The sequence below is a fragment of the Mastacembelus armatus genome, chromosome 12 (genome assembly GCF_900324485.2).
Source record: "Mastacembelus armatus chromosome 12, fMasArm1.2, whole genome shotgun sequence".
NCBI classification, from domain to species: domain Eukaryota; kingdom Metazoa; phylum Chordata; class Actinopteri; order Synbranchiformes; family Mastacembelidae; genus Mastacembelus; species Mastacembelus armatus.
The window spans coordinates 19,893,102-19,913,602 of record NC_046644.1 but is presented as its reverse complement, the minus strand read 5'-3'; the positions used below and the strand labels follow the sequence as shown (position 1 = coordinate 19,913,602).

General features: G+C 46.0%; 1 protein-coding gene across 4 annotated transcripts in view; it reads left to right on the top strand.

Annotated features, from left to right (window-relative positions):
- The window catches only part of ttc28 (tetratricopeptide repeat domain 28), a 66,658-nt gene that overhangs the window by 18,963 nt on the left and 27,194 nt on the right, over positions 1–20,501 (top strand). For all 4 annotated transcript variants that reach the window (XM_026297689.1, XM_026297690.1, XM_026297688.1 and 1 more), the window contains 3 exons: positions 16,355–16,502; positions 19,126–19,398; positions 19,468–19,598. In XM_026297689.1, coding sequence (XP_026153474.1) covers positions 16,355–16,502; positions 19,126–19,398; positions 19,468–19,598 — 552 coding nt within the window. The remainder of the gene's footprint in view (positions 1–16,354; positions 16,503–19,125; positions 19,399–19,467; positions 19,599–20,501) is intronic.

Sequence of the window (20,501 nt, the reverse complement as noted above, 5' to 3'; positions counted from 1 at the left end):
CCTGCTTTGAAGACACTTTGGTTTCACCATATTTCTCTGTGAAATGCAGCAGAGTAGAAGTATAAAGTAGTAGAAAGTATAATACTTAAGTAAAGTACACGTGTCCCAGATTGTTTGCAGGTCCTGTACCTGGTTATCATGCTGATGCATTTGTCTCAGACGCCTGTGAGGTGCAGCTTCACAGAGCTGCTGACATCCCTGTAGACTTGATCTTTTTCACAGGGTACAGGCTGCTGCCTGCAACCTTTCCCACTGTGTAGGAAAATGTCTGAGAAGACACTTGGCTGATATTTTAAAACCTCCTCCGTTTATTAAGTGGGTAGTGTGAGCTGGCGTGGGATTTGCTGCCGAACCAAATTTGTTTCTGGCTCAAAGATCACAGGCAGCGACGGATCCTCTGGGAAGAGCCGGAGCCCTGATGTTGAAGTGGCAGATCGAGCCGTAAAGACACGAGAACTCCCAGCGGGGAACGGTTCCCCTCTGATCCAGTGCAGAGCCTTAACTGATCAGCCAGACCGTCAGCTGTTCCTCCACTAAAGCCAGTGATGAGTGAGGAGCCTTACGTCTGTCCTGTACCTTCCACTGGAAATAACAGCATTTGGCTGCTGATAGTTTTAGGACCCACAACCTTCCTTTTAACCACCTTCCCAAAAAGGTATTTTCATTGTTGGTGTTTCAGGGGGTGCAGCTCAGTTGTTCTCCTGGCTCCACAGGATCCTCACAGTGTGTGTTTGTGTGGCTGCAGACCAACTGTACAGCCCCTATCGGCCTCCTGTGGGTTCTGGACATCCTCAAAATAATAGCACTTGTTGCAAGGATGAATATTAATAAGAGCTCATGTGGAAGTGGCTTCTAGTTTCAGCATGTGGGTGCTTTTATTTTGAAGCCTGAGAATGAAGACCCAATACTGAGCGTTTGTCTTCCAGCTCTTATTTTGCAGCAGAACTCAGAGTGAATGAGGACACTCAATGTGAGATGAGCTGCAACTTTGAATCAAACTAGCGTTTAATGATGTGAGAGGCCATAAAATCAATATTCTCTTTCTGCTCAGCACCGTGTAGCACAAATTAGAGCCTTACCATGTGCACAAACACATGAAGTACACACTTGTGCAGATGCCTTTGAGCTTCTGGGTCATTCTATCCAAGGAATGAAAATCAGGACATAAGAAAAGAAGGAAAGGCCAGAGGAGGAAAAGACGTGAAGCCAGAGAGAAGGAGAAATAAAATGTAGGAATTTAACAGCTATGAAAAACCTGAACTAAAATCGATCAGTGTTATGTTGATGTAGGAGCAGAGAGATAAAGGGGGGAGGAGGAGGAGGAGGAGGAGGAGGAGGAGAACTTCTTTCCTCCTCTGAGACAACAAAAAGCAGATTACAGCTGTAAAAATGTGGGCTTGGATTAATCTGCCTTTAGGATTTTCTTTATGAACACAGTTTTAAACATGGTTAGATGGCCTCAATTACATTTTAATACACCGGAGTTTCATCTCTAATGAGCAGGTGTGTGATGTTTGCTCATATTTGTCCTCATTAGTAGCTGATTTATGACTATTTATCCCTCCTTGACCCATATAGTCTTAATCCAACGTGGATAAAACAGAACCTTTGGTATTAGGTGATTTGTGTCAGGGTGTGACTATAAATGATGCTTAAGGAAAAACTAGTTCCAGTTTTTTCGTATTAGCAGTGAGGCAGAGAAATATGTGTGGACTGTCGGGTGTTTCCCTCAGGAGGTGGTGGAGACCAAACCCAGAGCTCAAACTGAGGGAACATTTCTGCAAGGACCTTTTTTGTGTTTTTGTGTTGGCATTACCATGAACGTTGAAGTGATGTTAGCTGACTGATGGTTGGTCCAACCACAAAAAACTAAATTTAAATCTCTCTGAATTTTCTCCAAGAGGCTCAATGAAGCCTGAGTCTGTTTGCTGGAGTCGTATCCATATGTTCTAACGCTGTAGAGGTAGTTTTAGCGTTGTGTGTACCTGGATGACTGTACCTGCACCTATACAAGTTTAATCACAGCTGGGCTCAATAATGCAGGTGCAGAGCTGTATATGATGCAGCTGTGACATATGTGTGACTTCGAGCTGATCCAGAGGTGTATTAAATATTAGCTTCATGAGTGTGTTGTTGACAGGCGGTGCAGCTGCCCTGGAAACACACAACATGCTGGTTTCAGGGGCTCAGGTGCAGAGCTGTGCTCTTCAGTCCCTGCTTTTATTTCTCGCTGTAGAAAATAAGAGGTTTCTCTCCCACTCTCTCTCTCCGAGGCGTGTTTCTACTCCCCTGGCAGGAGTTCATGAAATCTTTCTTATTCTTTTCTGCTCGGCCGGATTGGCAACGCACTGTGTGTAATGTGTTTACTTACAATGTGACTAAGCTGCTTAAGGCTGCACTCTCATATTTAAGACTTAGTCCTCCATCTAAAGCCCCTCTTTGCACCAGGACTCACTCAGACATATTGTTTGAACGTGTCCAGCGAATGATCAGGTTCTTTTAAAAATCTGAGGCAAAGACGAGCTGCAGGAGCCTCGGTTAGACCAAACCTGAGGGGGCAGCTCCTGAAGCCTCAGTGTGTTTGTAGCTTCTGACCGAACCTCTGTGCTTTGGAGTTTAGCATCATGCTTCTGTTGATGTTCACACTTTCACCAGGCCAAACCTGCATCAGGACAACAATCCCACCAAGCCCCTGCTGACCGGCCCGGGCACCCCAGTCCCAGGTCACCAGGCCCCAGTGGCCTCTTTACGCCTAGTCTGGACTTTAGTATTTACCATCTGGTGGTACAGCAGCGTCTTTGCTCAAGTGTTGAGGATTTTTCCAGCTGTCTGGTTATTTGGATCCTCCTTTGACTCACTGTTGGCGGTTCCATATTTCCCTTCCCCCTGGATCCTCCCAGTCACTGTCCCTCTGATCACCTGCCTCTCCAGTTGGGACCCAGTTTTCCCATAATTCAGCCTTGGTGCTGCAGGTGTCCACTCACCGCCGCCATCTAAGAACAGTCCGTTGTCTCCACCAGCAGGAAACATTAGCATCGTTCTGTTTTCGGTCTCTAAAAGGAGGAAGGAGTGACTGGGGTGAAAAATAATAGATTTACTATTTAAGGTGCATGTGTTGCCTGGAATTTTAAACCTGTCCTGGTAATTAAAATGAAATACATGCAGAGTTAATTGGACCAGGCCTGTTAACATCCACAGCACAATGCTGAGATTTACTGTGCACACTGGTGAAGATCATCTCTTCAGGAGAGGCCTCCTGAGCCTTGAGTGGAACTAAAATGTGAAGTTTTGCCTTCGCTGATGATAGAATTACATTTTTAAAGCGTCCTCGTGTCTGCTGCTTCTTTTCCTCCTTTGAATTTCCGAAGCAGAAAATGGATGTGCATGAAAGAATTCCCACAGTCGTCGTGCTTCCCTCCACCAGGAGCTCGTCGTGTTGATAGAGCTGCTCGGCTCCACTGTCCTCAGGACGTGTTTTTTTTCTTCCTCTTGATGTATCTCTCCATTTATTTCACGCCTATCACCACGTCTGTCGGTGGAGATACCGTCTCTTACCGAACCCTAATCTGTCCCACAGACGACGACGCTCCCTCTCCTCCTCTCCCCAGCCGCTCTCACTGTTTCAGCTGCTCCTCCCTTCATCCTGTTACCGCTCTCTGGAGAGGAGGAGCAGGAATGAGACCGGTGTTTCTTTCGCAGAATAAAGACGAGAGGAGGACCATGCGTGACTGTGGATCCTCCACAGCTCCTTTCTCCTCCTCCTCCTCCTTTCTCCTCATCTGTGAGTTTGGAGCCCCGTTAGATTGAGACATCGCTGTCACACGTCACCATTTGGTGTCTCTGTCGCCGGTCTCCTCTGCTTTACACCCACTGAAGCAGAACAGATGTGCAGTAACATCAGCCCAGTCTCACTTCATCTGTCTGTACTGACTCACTTTATCTGTGAATGTCTTTAAAAAGTGTTTCCGCTGGGCTTTGTCAGAAGTGGCTGTGTCTGCCTCGAGACAGAAAAGTTGCAAATATTTGATATTTTCTCTAAAAATGGACTCGACGTGGTTGAAATAACGTAAACGCATAAAAATATATTAAACCTGTAGATTCAGGAGCTTGTACAGCTGCTGCTGTTCATCTGTTCAGGTTTTCAATCCAGAACACTTTGTTTTATAGATACCAGATACTTCTACTTATACTTCTACTACTTATTTATTACTTAAGCAATAAAAGAGACATAATTACAACAAATACTCTACATGACCTTTGAGCTGAGTGAGATAAAGTTTCATTTAAAACTGTTCTGCATTAAACATGTTTGGACTGTGATGGTTCTAGACAAAGTTTATCTTGTATATTTATTTATCTCGTGCACAATAAAAACTGCAGTTTTACCGAGAGCTGAGCAGAAAACTGAAGGTCACCTCTGGTTTCTTCATATTTTTAACCAGGTGTTGTATCCAGTTGCTTTGACACACTTCAAATAAAACAGGTGAATAACGTGAATCGTCTAAAATGTGCAGTGAACAAGGTTTTTATTTCTTTCTTAAAACGGAAATAAAAATATCATTTGGTTTATTTGTTACTCCGAGATATTTATATACCGAAGCTTTTGATGCTGTCGACCTTTTGTCGAGGATTCTGTGTGTTTATGGTTCGTGTTAGTTGACGTGATGCCTGTAGTGTGTGAAATGCCACAGTGAGTAAATGTGACTTTTACCTGCTGTAATGTTGGCAGAGCAAACCCTGTGTCCCTGAACAGCATCAGGTGGGAAAGACTCGCACGCCCGTGTGTGTGTGTGTGTGTGTGTGTGTGTGTGTGTGTGTGTGTGTGCTTTATAGCAAACAAATGGGATTTAACCAGTTGGGGGAGGGCGAGGACTGAGAGCACGTCCTCCTTTTGAAATGTTTTATTTAAATGAGCTGTGTGGAATGAAAGATAAGCCGCAGTCATTATATTGTTGGTGCAACAGACTTACAGGCCCCTGCCCAGCTTCCTGTCTCACTGCAGCTACACGTGTTTGTGTCCTTTCAGCTGTTAACGCCACAGGCAACATCTCCTCCCTCAGTCATGTCTGGGATTGTTTTGCAGACAAGTTGTACTTTTCTCCACCTGAGATTGTTTTCTTCTCTTTCTGTAAAATTAAGTCTGTGCCCATGTCGAGGTTTTGGAGATGCAGATGTAAGAAAGACGTCAATCAGGAGCTTTCAAAAACCGGTGTTAGCCCAACATCACCTCCTTAAAGTTCTAATAAGATCCGCCCGACTGAACAGGTTAGAAAACACAACTACGATGAAAACACTTGCTGCTTCTGGTTTGTTGACGTGCTGGTTGAGATCCACTTTGTCGGACTACTCGGAGTAGAGTTGGACCTGAGGTGATACGGTGCTGTGGAAAACCTGTCAGAACCTGGTGTGAATGAATCATTTTCAAAAACAAAGACTGGCAGCACACGATCGATCAGTTAATTAGATCAATTCCTGAGCAGACACAGTGGAGCAGAGCAGTAATAGAATAATAATAATATTCTGTCGCTGTAAGTAAATAATGTCAGGTCCACTCAGGTGTTGGAACCACAGCTGCAGTAAACAAGACCGGACCAGAATCTGGACCCTGAGTCGATACTCAGGTAAATTTGCTGCTAGTTAGAAACACGTGTGGAGTGTTTGTGTTACCTCAACACAGACTCCAGTGTTTCTTTATTTTCCTCCAGTTGTTCTTCCTTCCTGTAGAAAATAACTTCCTTTACGAAGTCGGGTTGAAACATTTCAGCTCTTGTGGATGCGTCTTTTCCTTGGGTGTCTGGTTAAACATACTCAGCTCGTATCATCAGTGTCTGATCTCTAAATATGGGCAGTAATCATGATGGAGTCTTGTTCGTCTTTACCCAGTTTGCTTTGCGCTTTGTACCAGGCTGAATCCAAAGACCAGAGGCGAGTGGAGCGAAGTGAACTCATCTCCAGACGTGCAGAATGTGCAGAGAAGCTGCCCAGGCGCCTGCAGATCAGTGTTTCCTAATGGAGTGAGAGGGGAAGAGATAAATGGCTCTGTGGCATGATGGGAGTAACAGAGAATAGGTGTCTGCTTCCAGGGTCAGCGGAGCGGAGCCAACGTTGGAACGTGGCTCGGTACATTTACTCCAGAGAACCTTAAGTACAAGTCTGAGGTACTTGTACTTTAATTGGGTGTTTGCATTTTCTGCAATAATACAGAGACACTTTAACTTCAGCTGAGGACTTTGTGAGGACTGACCTGTTTGACACTGTCTCTGTAACAAACAAACCTTGGAAACGGGATTTTAGTAGAAATGGTTGTGAAAACAGACGTAGGACAATTTGACAATGTGACGGTTCAGAGCTTCTTTTTTTTTTTTAAACAAATACTTGAATATTTAGGATTTGAATACATAACATCTTAACTGTATTTGCAGTCAGAAATATTCTGATATTCCCTCAGTCGTCAGTTTATTAGGCAGCTCATCAGGACAGTTTGTGGCAAACAAAGGACCAAATGAGTGAGAGACGTTTAGACAGTAACAGAAATAAAAACCGAGGAAAACTGTCCAAAGGTTGGTAGAAAATTCTATGTTCATGTCTAATCAGAGTTTATGGTCCCAGAAGGAAAAGTATTAATGAGCAGATTTGGCAGGTGTTGTGGTGGTGGAGTGATACTGTGTGTACGTGGAGTACTTCAACACTTCAGAGTAAAACTCGGTGTGTCCTTGTAGTAAGTGGGTAAATGTCTCCCGGCGTATTTGTGCCGACTTGTTTGGTGAACCCACAAAATCTTCGCTGTAAATAATTCAGATAAAAAGCTATTGAACATATGACACGTTCCCATAAAGAGCAGACAGGTTTCCAATATCAGACCGGCCTCTCGCCGTCCTGCAGCCACGTGGGTGCGTGCACGTGTTGCTGCGGCTCGGTGAGGCAAATGTCACGCTGTCTGAAAACTCTGAGCCAACTGAGGCTGGAAAGTCTCCGGAGAACCGGGAGGACGATGAGGAACTGGAAACCGCTCCAGAATATGAAAGTGCTGAGTGAAAGGTGCAAACCATCACTGAGACACACACTGTTTATGGCCTTTAATCACCTTCCAGAGCCAAACTGAAACCTAATTGGCAAACAATGGGCATGACATCACAATTCGCTGGCTGGCTCATACGGAGGCAGCTCGTCTGAAATGGGCCGTGGTTACTGATGAACCTGAGCCGTAAACACAGAGGAGGTGTAGTAACTGAAAATTAATTACCCTTTGGGACCAGTGTCATTAATAATTATTGTGCGTGATCACAGTCGTAGCTGACTGGTCCCCTGGGCCATAATGGAGCTTTTACTGGAAGAAAACGTTGTGAACGATATTTGGATCCTCGGTTTCTCTTTCCTGCTGCCTCTTTACTTGTCATTCTCTGTTGCACCTGTGTTTCTGTGAGACATTAGGGCGTGCATCGTGCTCCTTTACTGCAGTAACAGTACCAGGAAAACCACATGATACAGAAAATAAATACACTTTAGTGTGTTTCATATAAGCCGAATGAAAAGTTGACTTCCAAATATTTAACTAGTGTAGATGGCTGTTCACTAGAAGCTAATTTGACGATGAACAGAAGAATAAGGAGGATTTTCAATGGAGTTTTGTCGTACGGTTGCATGCATTACGTTGCTTGGAGGATAGAGTCATTATTGCTTAGGCTTTGGGTTTGAGTTATTTTTATATCTTCGGTGAGTTTAGTTTAAATCTGTTTAAATGCAGCAGTGAGGTAAAATAAGGACAGTAGCCGAGATTTCAGTCCTGTTATTTGTCCCTAGTTTCTCTGTTTGCTGCAAAAGCTCATTGTTAAATGCCACGATTACAAAATACCACAGTGTAAGAAACAGTAACCAAGTCCAAGTATGAAGTGGCAGGAAATGGAAATACTCAAGTGTCAACTCTCATCTCTCAAACCTTTTACCTGCTCCTGTTTCTTTTAGCAATGAAATGTTCTAATGTCGTCTCCTGCTCAGTGTTTGGTGTTTCTGAAGCTCATAGAGCCCAGACTGTCCATGCTAATCATCATGCTACATGCTAACACTAGCCCAGCACTGCTAAGCTATGCTAAACTCTGACAGCATCCGGGACCAGCATCCACATAAAGACCCTACAGTCATGAAGCCAGCAGACTAATGGAGTTAATTGTTGTTGTATTCATGCCCTGTGCCTGCATCTCTATCATCTGCTCTAACCTGATGCTCCTTCATAGGATTAGTCCGTCTGCTAACAGCTGAAAAGGGCCCATGTTTACCAGGGACCACAGTAAAACCAAAGCTGTTTACCTGTGTCAGGTTGAGGGGAGTGACTGGGACCAGGAGTGTGTTTGTAGATAACGGGGACCACTGAAAGAGCAGAGACATGTAGATTAATGACTGAATGTTTTCTGCTGCAGCTTCTCCTCGATGAATGATCACAACCTGTGAGCCTGATCAGGCTGGGTTTGTGTCTAATTAGCCTTGTAGAGAATCATTAGGAGCGTGTTCTCTCCTTGCCCCGATTCACCGACTGGGAACTGCCTGCACGGCGTCTTCCCCAGAGTAATCACTGGTCTCAGTGCTGCACCGTCTCTCTCCCCTCCTGTCCTCCACCTCTCCCCACCTCTCCCCGGATGATTTGGGTCTAATTAAGGCGACGCACCACCGAGAGCGAAGGAGGCGGCGTCGACCCTGCTCCCAGTCTCCCAGTGTTAGAGGTGTAAAAGTACAGGAAGAGGAGGAAGCCAAGGTGGAAAAGTAGAGGAATCAAAACAACTGAATAAACACCAGAGCTGCAAATAACCCAGATATAAACATGTAGATGCCAGAGATCCATCTGTGCTGGTTCCATATCTGTCAGTCTGTCAGGTATATATGATCTTAAGTGATCGTTCTTCTCTAAAGTTATGTAGCAGCTCACACATTTAGAGATTAACACGTCAGAGCAGAGATACCAGTCCTAATGCTAATATTGCTAATTCTGCACATTAGTGAACACGGTGCTAACACATCAGGGTTGTCTGTCTGTCAGCTGCTGTTGGAGATATTCTGGCTCCTTGGGTCCAAAAATCAATACGAGCAACTTCAGCAAGAAGAGAGGGATCCTGTTGGAGCAACAGAAAACTAAAGTGATGCAGAATCGCTGTCAGACAGTTCCCAAACAGGAGCTCGACCTTGCAGCAGAGAAAGAATAGTTTGTTTTGTAAGAGAAACCGTGCAGGTTTTGTTCGTGCACACGGGATCAAAGGACTTGGCGTTAAATGGATCGAGGAGCGGACAGTGCGGAGCAGCTTTCATCTCCCTTTGAAATGTGATGTCTGGAGGTCGATGTAAAGAGCCAGCTGACACGTCTTTCTCTTTCTGTCTCCTCTTGACCATCACAGCTGCTCCAACACCTGATCGCCCGCTTCCAGTAAACACACAAGGATCACGCCGAGAGTCCGTGCGTGTCGGACGTGAACTCAGACATTTAACCTTGGCCAACAGACTGAATTGAGTTCTAAATTAAAGAAAGCATTTTCTCTGTCACATGCATACACACCAGTAATCCCAGTTAACCTCAACACACGAGGTTTATTCCCTGGGCGACTAAAAGCAATTCCCTTTTTCTTCTCCCTGCGCTCGACTTTATCTGCAGACCCAGAGCCTGAGTCGCTCCCTCGACCTTTGGACACACTATCAGCCATCTCTGGAACAATCTACCGTTCGCACACATGCACACGCTCTTACACTTACAGGAAAAATATGCATGAAGGGGATGCTGGGAGGGGAGGAGGACAAGTGGCCTTCTGATCCTGTTAACAGCAGTACAGCTGAGGGGTTTGGCTCTCTTACACTGGCTAATTAGGCTGTCACTCAACCGGCTGCTGCAGCGTTTGTGTGTGTGCATGTGCTCGAGCCGCAGGGCCGCGGATCGTTTGATTGCCTCTGTGACCTTTGACACCAGAGGGTGGAGGTATATCTGCCGGGAAAGGGAGGTTGGACGTGAAGCTGGAGCACAACTGTCGGACTGCTGGTCGCGGCGGACAGACAGTAGACGCTGGTCTTTGTTTTTGATGAGCCCAATGGGGCGAAGCCAAGCCTCCAGAAAAATCCCAGTCGTTGCGAATCAGGTTGTTCACAGACTGTAAACAAAGATGGCCGACATGAAGTGAAACGACCTCCTGGTGGCTGGTTGCAGCGTAGGTCATAAACGCCGTGTTCACAGTATTTTGACTCCATAGTGGCTGGAAGACGTGATGCATGATAAACAGCACTGACACACAACCTCGCTACAAAACCTGGTGTGGCTGGAAATGTTAAAGCAGGTGACCCCTTTGTCTTTCGATGTGCAACGCTCATAAGAACAACAGATAAAGCTCAGCCCCTCAGTCTGGTCGTGTCCAGCGCTGCACTGGTCACATCAGACAGACGGCGACGCCTGATCTGTTGGATCCATATAAATCCTGAGTGCACGATTCTGCGTATCCAGTAGAACGTGCACTTGAACACACCACCATCTACACACAGAGCAGACGTCCTTGAACGAGGGTTGTCATAAAAGCGTAAGGCCTTGAAACGTGCCTCGACCTCTGCTGTTAGACCGACTCTGCAGGACTGTGTGAGTCCACAGCTGGTCGTGTAATGTCTCTACTGGTCCCAATGGGAACTGTGGTTATGGCCACTCAAGCTTAATTATTGCATCTTCACTGGTGTCCCAGTGAAACAGATAAATATTCATGCAGATTAACCAGAGAACAGTTGGTGTGTGTGTGTGTGTGTGTGTGTGTGTGTGTGTGTGTGTTTGTATAAATGCCCAATAGTGCAAATTAATTTGACTTCCATTGACATCACGGCTGACGTTTCCAAATCTGGTGTTTTCCCAGCAGTGTGAACTACCAAACCAGATCACTTGTGGTTCTAGATCCCTTTTTTTTTTCCCTTAACATCTCACTCTGCTCATTTCACCTGTTGTGTCCTCCCATCAATCATCTCACGACCCCTGTTGACCAGCGACCCCCATGTTGGGAACCACTGGAATAACCCATTATATAGAGAGTTAAATCCAGCTCCACCTGCTGCACTCGGGTCATGTTCTGAATGCAGGATTTTAAGTGTTTAGGTGTTTTTGCATTGTTGTATTTGTACTTTCTAAGTACTGCGCTGTAAATGTAACACCCACGCTTCACTCTGTTACTTCTCCCACATATTGACTCAGTTTCACAGGTTCAGATGAGGTTTTTTATTTAATGGCTGCAGAGGCTGTTCTGTCTGCTCTGTGTTAGATAATGTGTTTCCAGTTTTCTGTGAAGATGCTTGCTCAGCAGCCTTATTTCTCCGCCACAGTGCTTTACAGGCTGACTAGTCTATTAGAAGAACCGGTTTGAATCCCATCGCCCTGCGAGATGAGAGGGCAGTTAATTCCCAGACTCTGAGTAACTGTACGCTGCTGCACGGGTCTGGCTGGGATCATACTTTACCTTGGTAATAAGGTGCATTAAATCCTACAAAGAGGCATCCTCACAATACAGATGGTTTGTTCTTAATGACTCCCTCAGACCGTCTCGGGCTCTTAAACAATGATCTCACTCTCCGAGGTTTACGGCACACTGCTCACAACTCACACAGCATGTCATTATATCACCCGCTGTGGGATAAGTGGGGTATTGACTTAGAATAAAATGAACCTGCTGATTCTCAGTGATGGTCATGCATCATCAGCAGCATCACCTCTTCATCCCTGTGGTTCAACACGGACCGTTTTCCTCCCGTACTTTCTGGAACAGCAGATCCTAAAGGATTTTGACCATCCGCCATGTTTGTGCCAGTGAGGCGGCATCACAGAAGCGTCACCTGGTTCTGAAACAGTCTGAACGCAAACTGAACATTATCACCTTCATGAAGGAGGATTTACTGCAGGACTGCTGGATTAGACCGACGCAGGGGTTCCTAATAAACTGACCCCTAGATATTTTTGCATCAGTGGATCTTCAGTGTCGCAGGTGAACATCGAACACAACAAATGCAGTGGCAAAATAAAAAAAAATCAGACAGTGAAATTATTTTGCAAACTGTATTTTTACATGGTGTTTCCGCTCAGACCTTCCTGGGCAGGTTTTTCCGACATATTGGCACCATCGTTTCCGTTTGACCTCCAAATAAAATGGTCTGAATAATCAGGCCAAGCTTTGGTTCACAGGCTGATTCTCTGGCTGCTCCAGTTTCTCTCCCCATGTTTTGAGCTGAAATGGTTTCCAGCACCATGAAATCAGGAGCCAAGTTCTGATAAACTGGATTAACCTTCAGTAACACCCCTAAACTGCAGTGATGACTAAATCCACAACAGAAGAAGAACTGTACGATGTTAAACTTCAATCAAAGGACTCTGGTTTATTGTTGTGGGAGAGTGAGACGCGGCTCCAGGCTGCCAGGTGTGTCAGGAAGCTTTTCTTTGTCTCTCTCAACTCGAGGCCACGTCTCATCGTCCAAACGAGTGAGTCGGTGCAAAGACATGAGTCGCTCCACTTGGTGTCCAGATGAGGAGATGGTGAAGGTTTCGTCTGTGTGTTTCTGAGGAAGATCCTTTGATTTGCAAAGGCATCAATCTCTATCATGTCTGGTTTATATGGTCCTCACTCTGTCTCTCTCCCGCCACTTGTGTTGCCATCTGCTCTCGATTAATGTGAGTTACGAGCACTAATTGAAGCATCTGTTCATCCGGAGTGCATCCTTCGCTCTGACACATCACCATACAACTCAGCTCCCAACGGGCCCCTCAGTCTTTGTTCTGTTTCTATTGGGTCTCTGCTCAACACACGACCGGCCCCAAACTGGTCTGCGAAGATTTTCAGGCTCCACTTTGGTCCGGGCTGAAATATCTGACCAACAAATGGACGGGTTCCCTCAGAGGAAGACTATGGTCATTACTGTGACGTTCACAGTTGTTTTGATTGAAACGTCTCTGCGGTGAAATTTGGTTTCGACATTTGTGAATGTAAAAACACTTTAGTTTAAACTCCCATCAGCCTCAGCTGCAGATACACAAGTATCACTGTGCCTGCAGGCCAACCTCACAGCCCTGCTGATGTGGGTGTAGATGTTTGACATAAGATTCATGTCGATCTGCGACAGACTTGAGCAAAAGGGTAGAAATCCTCCGGGCGGCCTTTATTGTGGCGGGCTGGAGCGACTTCCGGGTCTCATAAGGGGACTGGAAAACACTCCTTGATTTGAAACATATCAATAAAAACAGGATAACAGGGTTTCCTAGTATTTCTTTTGCCCTATGGAGGGTAAAAAAGCTCAATTTAATAACTAACAGATAAAAACCTGTCAAAAACAAGATGTCTGTAAAGGAGTCGATTTCTATCAGACGATAAAATGCAACGACAAATCAAATGATCCGGATAAAAAATGGCCGAACGGGGAGAAAATTCCTGCTCGAATGAAGAAGCAGACACATGTAGGGAAATGTGCCAGGATTAGTCTTGTCCTTGTTATTGATCACTTCACTCTAAGTGACACTGAGCTGTCAGCTGATGTTGAAGAGCCTAAGTGCTCGACGGGGAACCAGTGGGGGACGCCTCCAAACCAGACGAGCCAGACACGACCACGGCGGCTGGTCTCTAATCTGACAAGACTTTTCTGAGATGCTCCAGAGCACCGCTGAGAGACGGCCGACAAAACGAGACGTGGAGTGTGTGCGTTCGGCAGGCGCTGGTGCGTGTACAGCATGTGTGTGCCGGTCTGGACTGTACCCCCCATGTGAGCTTAGCAGGCAGCGTAGCCAGACTGAGCTAATGGGCAGGCTGTGGCGGAGGAGGCAGACTCTTCCTGCTGTCACTTTCTGTCTGGCTCTGCTGTGTTTACGCCCCTGAATGGGGTAAAAAGCTCCGACACACACACCTGCACACACACACACACTCTCAGGCCTTATTGTGCTGTACATCCTCACACACAGCCACCAGAGATAATGGGCACCTTGCTATGATTATAACTTTTCCTCCTCTGATATAATGATCCTCATCTGACTGAGGTAAAAATAAACCAGAACAGGATGCGGCTGCCCCCACCCTGCAGCTGCCAGATCAGTGTGATGGCGACAGATTTGAGGGGCAGTGCTGAGCAGAGGTAGGCAGACAGGTGGGGAGGGGGTGTCCATATGTCGCGCCGGCGTCCAGCCCCGCCGGCCTTCTCTGCAGCCTGGACCAGGTCAGAGGCCAGGCTCTCAGCGTGGACACTTGGCACCGGTGCTGACGTCCTGCTCTTCGACCTTTTGCGGATCAGCGTTAATGTCGGCGCCTCGTTTTCGTTCTCGTCTGTGGTTAAAAGTACCACATTGGTCAGAGCCAACATTTGGGTTTACCTTTTTATTTAGGTCCATCCCAGCGATTGTTGATGAATTTCAGACAGAGACGAAACATTAGAGAATAAAAAGATGCACCAGCAGCTGCATCAGCGTCTGAACAGGAGAGATTTCATTTTACTCAACAGAAGATTCAGTCTGTTTTTTACTTTTTAGGCCAGTGAGAGATTTTTTTTCCTGAACCAGGCTGTGGGTGATTTTCAGCTCTTTTCTTTGTCTCATTGCTTTTTCTTAAAGTTTTGTAATATCTGAAACCTCAAGGTGACAAAGTGTTTGCATCGGCTTTGTTCTTCTGACTTTTATTATCTACATTACAGTAGTTGCTTTAATCTACACCCTAAATATCCAAAGCCTTTGTCCTTGAATTTGTTGATTTTACTTTGCCCTTGGTTTTGAAAAGGTTTTTCTAAAGATCATCACAGCTTTGACTCATTTCTACCTTTTTCCTGTGTTTCAATGGAAATGACTCCAACCATCTATCTCACTTTGTGATCATCAGCAGCGAAATGACCCAGAAACTAAAGTGCATTAGATCAGACGTGAGCCGGCTCTGCTGGTTTCAGAGCAGCCGTCTGAGGAGCAGGACAGGACGAGGAGCAGGACGAGGAGCGGGACAGGAGCTGCCATGTAATCTAATTTCTATGCTCTTTGTCTTCATTCATTCACTGTCATGACAGATTATGTTTAAATGGGAGGAGGGAGGGCGGGATGATAAATGGGAGAGAGACAGGGAGGAATAACAGGGAAAAGAGAGGAAGACCAGACAATTAAGTTAGTCTGGTCGGCAGTGAAGGGAGGAGGAGGAGGAGGAGGAGGCTGTTTGTGGGGCGTCTCCTCCTCCTGATTTTGACGTCATGATTCATTGTCTGAAATCTTGCAGTGAAACGCACTAGTGAAGCGTGCACTGGGTGTGTAAACAGTGCACATGTGCTGTATCGGTTCCACACACTGGATTTATGAATTAAATATGAATTAATAAATGACTTCAGCTCCTTGGACCCCGGAGGAAAACTGTGCTGCTCACAGATGTTTTTCCTTTGTCACTGGAGACTGTTGACGGTCTAGTTCGTGCTTTAGAAGACGTTTTGTCTCCTTATGGTCATTTTGTGTGTCCCTGCCCCGACTTTGATCGTTTTACAGCACTGATCTGATCTGACGACTGATCTGATCTGACGACTGGACTGATCTGACGACTGATCTGATCTGACGACTGATCTGATCTGACGACTGGACTGATCTGACGACTGATCTGACGACTGATCTGATCTGACGACTGGACTGATCTGACGACTGATCTGATCTGACGACTGATCTGACGACTGGACTGATCTGACGACTGATCTGATCTGACGACTGATCTGATCTGACGACTGGACTGATCTGACGACTGATCTGACGACTGATCTGATCTGATCTGACGACTGATCCGATCTGACGACTGATCTGACGACTGATCTGATCTGATCTGATCTGACGACTGATCTGACGACTGATCCGATCTGACGACTGATCCGATCTGACGACTGTGATGAGGCTCTGAAACACAAAATAAAAATACAGTGTGATTTTCTTTCTTATCACTCATTAAATATCTCAGATCCTGCAGCTTCATCAGATTCATCTTGTGATGCAACTGCACCAGGATCAGCTACTTATTTAGCTGATAATACTTTATTTAACTGAAGTCAGTGAAACAGTCTGAAGACTAACTGACCATTATCACCTCCATAGAGGAGGATTTGCTGCAGGACTCAGTCTGAACTTGCATCTATGACGGTGAATCCTACTTTATAAATTAATTGCTTTTAATTGTGCGAAGGAGTATAAGTATCATAAAACAGAAATATTCAAGTACTTCAGACCTGAGTAGAGATACTACCACTGTGGCTCATTGCAGATACACGTTGGCTTTTGTTATTGTGCTGTATATCCCATAATTACATAAATCCAGCTGTGGCTCAACATATTGAACGTGACCCCCCCACAGACGTCTGCCTCTGTTTCTCCCTGCAGGCCTACTTTCGTCAGGGGGTTGCCCTGCAGTACCTGGGTCGTCATGCCGACGCCCTGGCGGCGTTCGCCTCCGGTCTCGCCCAAGACCCCAAGAGTCTCCAGCTGCTTGTGGGCATGGTGGAGGCGGCCATGAAGTCTCCCCTCAGAGGTAAGTGAAAGCTGAGTTCACCTGCTGAGCTGAGCATCTGCTTGTTCTCGGCCCGTCTCTGTCAGGCCTGGGACAGTTCTGCAAGACCAGGTTTACCGATCTGGTCTTTATTTAACACGTAATACTCATTTGCTAAATCCAGTTTGGTAGGCTGATCTGTAAAATGATGGACCTTCGTTCCAAGGTTGTCCTCCACACGTAATGGTCACCTCTCTCCTCCCGATGCTCCGGGCTCTTCTCAGAACAAGCAGCAGCTTCTTAACATTCTTCTTTGCTGAACTACCAAAACCTTTCTCTTCTTCTGCTGCTCCTTCTCTGCACCACCGGCTGCAGGTTTCCTCCTACTCAGTGTTTTGTTTGGACGCACATTAACAAACTGAATAAAAACCATCACTGCAGGTTGCGTCAGCCGAGCCGCTGAGACACCAGCACGGGCCTGCATCTACTTCACCTGTGTCTGCCGCCAGGTGCTGCTTCCTGATGGTGCGGGGAGCAGAAAGACGCGTTTTAATTACAGCATCTTTAAATGCAGACGTGCTGTGCCAGAGGAAAAACAGGCATCAATAACAGCAGGGTCCAAAAATCAGACGGAGCTGTTTCAAACATTTGCAGATGATCAAAGCAGCAGGAAGGTGGTGTCTCTAACGCTTCACAGGGGACAGGCTGATAATCTCCTCTCTGACAAACATCAGTGCAAAGATCTTTTTTGTGGTGTTCGTGATGAAATATTTACAGGCCGGACTCGTGCGTGTCATTGATCTGTGCGTCCCACAGCTCAACGTGCACTTCTATGTGCAGACCTCCAGGTGTAAGGTGCTGAAGGCAGAGTGTGTTTGCCCTTCAGCAGAGTCAGAGCAAGGCTTCTCAGGAACATCCTCCTGCTGCAGCACGTCTGCTCGAGTGTTCACAGCGTTGAAGATCCAAATGGAGCCAGTGGTAACAGATGAGTACTGCTTTTACACTGAGTCACGGTGCGTTATAGTACTTTTTATTGTTATTTCCTCTTCAGAGCCTATGTAGTAAATCTTTATGAGCCTCTCACAGAAGTTTCTCACGTCTCTTCTTCCATTTTCTTTCTTTATCAACATGGAGTTTGGAACGAATTTGGCTGTTTCTCAATACTTTGAATACCTTTATTTAAGTAACAGCAACAAGTCCTGCATTTCAATCCTGCTTAAGTAAAAGTGTCTGTAACTATTAGCAGGATTAAAGTAAAAGTACTCATTCAGCGTCACCTTTTTATTGTTGTTTCTTTTTTATTGTTATAAAACAGCAGCTGGAATATTTCCAGCTCCACTGTCCTTTTCAGACCCGACAACCTGAGCAGGTGTAAAGACTGGACTCTAGAAATGTCACTGGTCCAGTCTGGAGAAACTGGGCGTGCACAGTGTGAAAGGTGCCACTGTAGGTCAGCAGGATGCAGGAGAAGCAGAGCAGAGAGGAGCCAGGACCAGTTCCTTTTAGATTTGTGGTCCCAAATACCAGTGAGACCTCAAATCACTAATCACTAATTCCCATGTTCACCACAGTGACGCTGCAGCGTCGGTGCCAATGTGTTTCTTGTTGATAGGGGTCCTGCATGAAATTATTGTTTAAAGCGGCGACTTGTGATTTGTGACGTGAAATAAATTCAGCCGGTAAAGTCTGAGAGCTCCTGCAGGAAAAACAGCACAGATGGTGGTTTTATTAGTGTCCTTAAATCTGCTGTTGACTACTTCATATAAAGTCAGATTATCATTACAAGAAGAAATCTACTGCATATATTCACCTGAGGTCTGTAATACACAGCATTAATCAGAGTCTTTGCTGAGTTTAGCCGCTACAGTCAGTTACTGTGTTTGGACCATGGGCTCTAATGCAGTTGCATCTGTTACCGTGCAGGTTCTTTATTGAAACAGCGCAGCAGTGGTCCAGCAGACCACATGCTGCTGCTAAATACTGTAAAAACCATGTGTGTCCACATGCCAAAGGATTTGGCTTGAAATCCAGGCTCCCACACTGATTCCAGGTTGTTTCGGTGTGAATCAGAAACCAAGCAGCAGGCAGGGTGAAATCCAGAGGTCACAGTTCTGTTCTCTCCCTGCCCTACATCAATGAACACCCACAGGACCCCACATTAGCACCGGTTCTCCCTCCAGTCACCCTGAAACAGCTGCATGCTCCGTCTCCTCACCCACAGTCTGATAAGGATCAATGTCCATTAAGTCAAGTCAAAAAGTGGAAAATACTAATTTGACCATTTGTTCTGACAAATCAGATCAAATCTGTGCTTTGTTAAATGACTCGTTTTCTTTTATGACACTTCATCTGTAGCAGTAACAGACTCCTGCACTGAACTAGAGAAAGACTCCAGCGAACATGCCCCGCCCACCCAAAGGTGCAGAAACATGAGCAAAGCTATTCAAACGTGGCAGATGATCAGCTGTTACAGGAACAAATGTGGCTCATCTCAAAACCCCTTTTCTCCATAATGCAGCCATGAGAGAAGCAACGAGCACAAAAATGATTTTCATTAGCTAAGACCTGCTCCCATGAGGCCTGTGGCAGCTGGACTGTTCTCAGAGATGTTCAGTAGAAAGCTGTGTTTTCTTCTAGCTTGTGATAATGTGCCTCTTCATTTTAGACTCCCTTGAGCCCACCTACCAGCAGCTGCAGAAGATGAAGCTGGACAAAAGCCCGTTCGTGGTCGTGTCCGTCATCGGTCAGGAGCTGCTGACCCACGGCTTCTACGGAGCGTCTGTCGTGGTGCTGGAGGCCGGGCTGAAGATCGGCACCTGCTCACTGAAGCTGCGCGGCTCCGTCTTCTCGGCCCTGAGCTCGGCCTACTGGTCTTTACGTAACACCGAGAAGAGCATGGCCTACATGCAGCAGGACCTGGAGGTGGCCAAGACTTTAGGTATGTATGGAGAGAGCTACAGAGAAACAGCTTCGGGTGAATGTCACACGCTCTTTGTCTCGTCCACAGGCGACCAATCGGGAGAGTGCCGTGCACACGGGAACCTCGGCTCTGCCCTCTTCTCCAAAGGCAGCTACAGAGAAGCGCTGGCCAACCACAGAAACCAGCTGGTGCTGGCCATGAAGCTCAAGGACAGAGAAGTACGTTTGTGTGCGTGATGTGGTGAGGACGAAGTACGGCTCCCTCTTGTTCATCCTAAAGTTTGGGAATGTTGTGTAAAATATCTTAAAGCCAAAGTCATTTACAAGCTTATGTGTTCATAGGTTGACTATTTACTTTCCCATGTTGAACTTAGCGCTTGAAAGACGAGCACCTACATTTCCCAGCAGCACTTAAATGCAGCATATGTATATAGACCAGGGAAACTGTGCACACAAATGTGAATGTGTTAACAATCTGTAGTTAAATACCTGCAGATTGGTCCAATATCTGAGAGTCACCGACACATCACCGATGTTTACCAAATATTTCAGTAGAGACGTGCAGGTGGATTTCACAGTGAGTCTGTTTGTGTCTGTCAGGGTCTTCTCCTGCTTTGTGATTGAGGAACTGAAAACACAGAGACCTCACGTCTCTGCTGCAGTTTAACGTTTAAGAGCCGTACACACGGTGCTGTATGTGGGACGTGACTGGATCTGAGGAGTCATCACAACATGAAGCAGTAACTCTGCGTTTGCTTGTCCTGTCCCTCAGTCTCACTTTCTCAAACACAGTTGTTGTTTGCCTTCGGCCGCAGCTGAGCCCATCAGCTTCCCTCTGAAACGCCGTGGACAGTTGTGAAGACCATAGTTAATTAGATCGCTGGTACAGATTAACTTTGGCCCATTTACGTCTCAAAACACGAAGTAAAGCTGTCAGGCCGATTGTGTGTGTTTACCTTCGTTTAATTACTCCCTTATTCGTGTGTGTGTGTGCGTTTGTGTTGGTGTATGTACAGTGTGTGTGTTCAAGCTGAGCCAATTATGATTAATTCTCCTCCTGCCTGATATTTATTGTCTCTTTAAAACCTTCCATGTGTTTGTTAATCAGCGACAGTTTGCTGT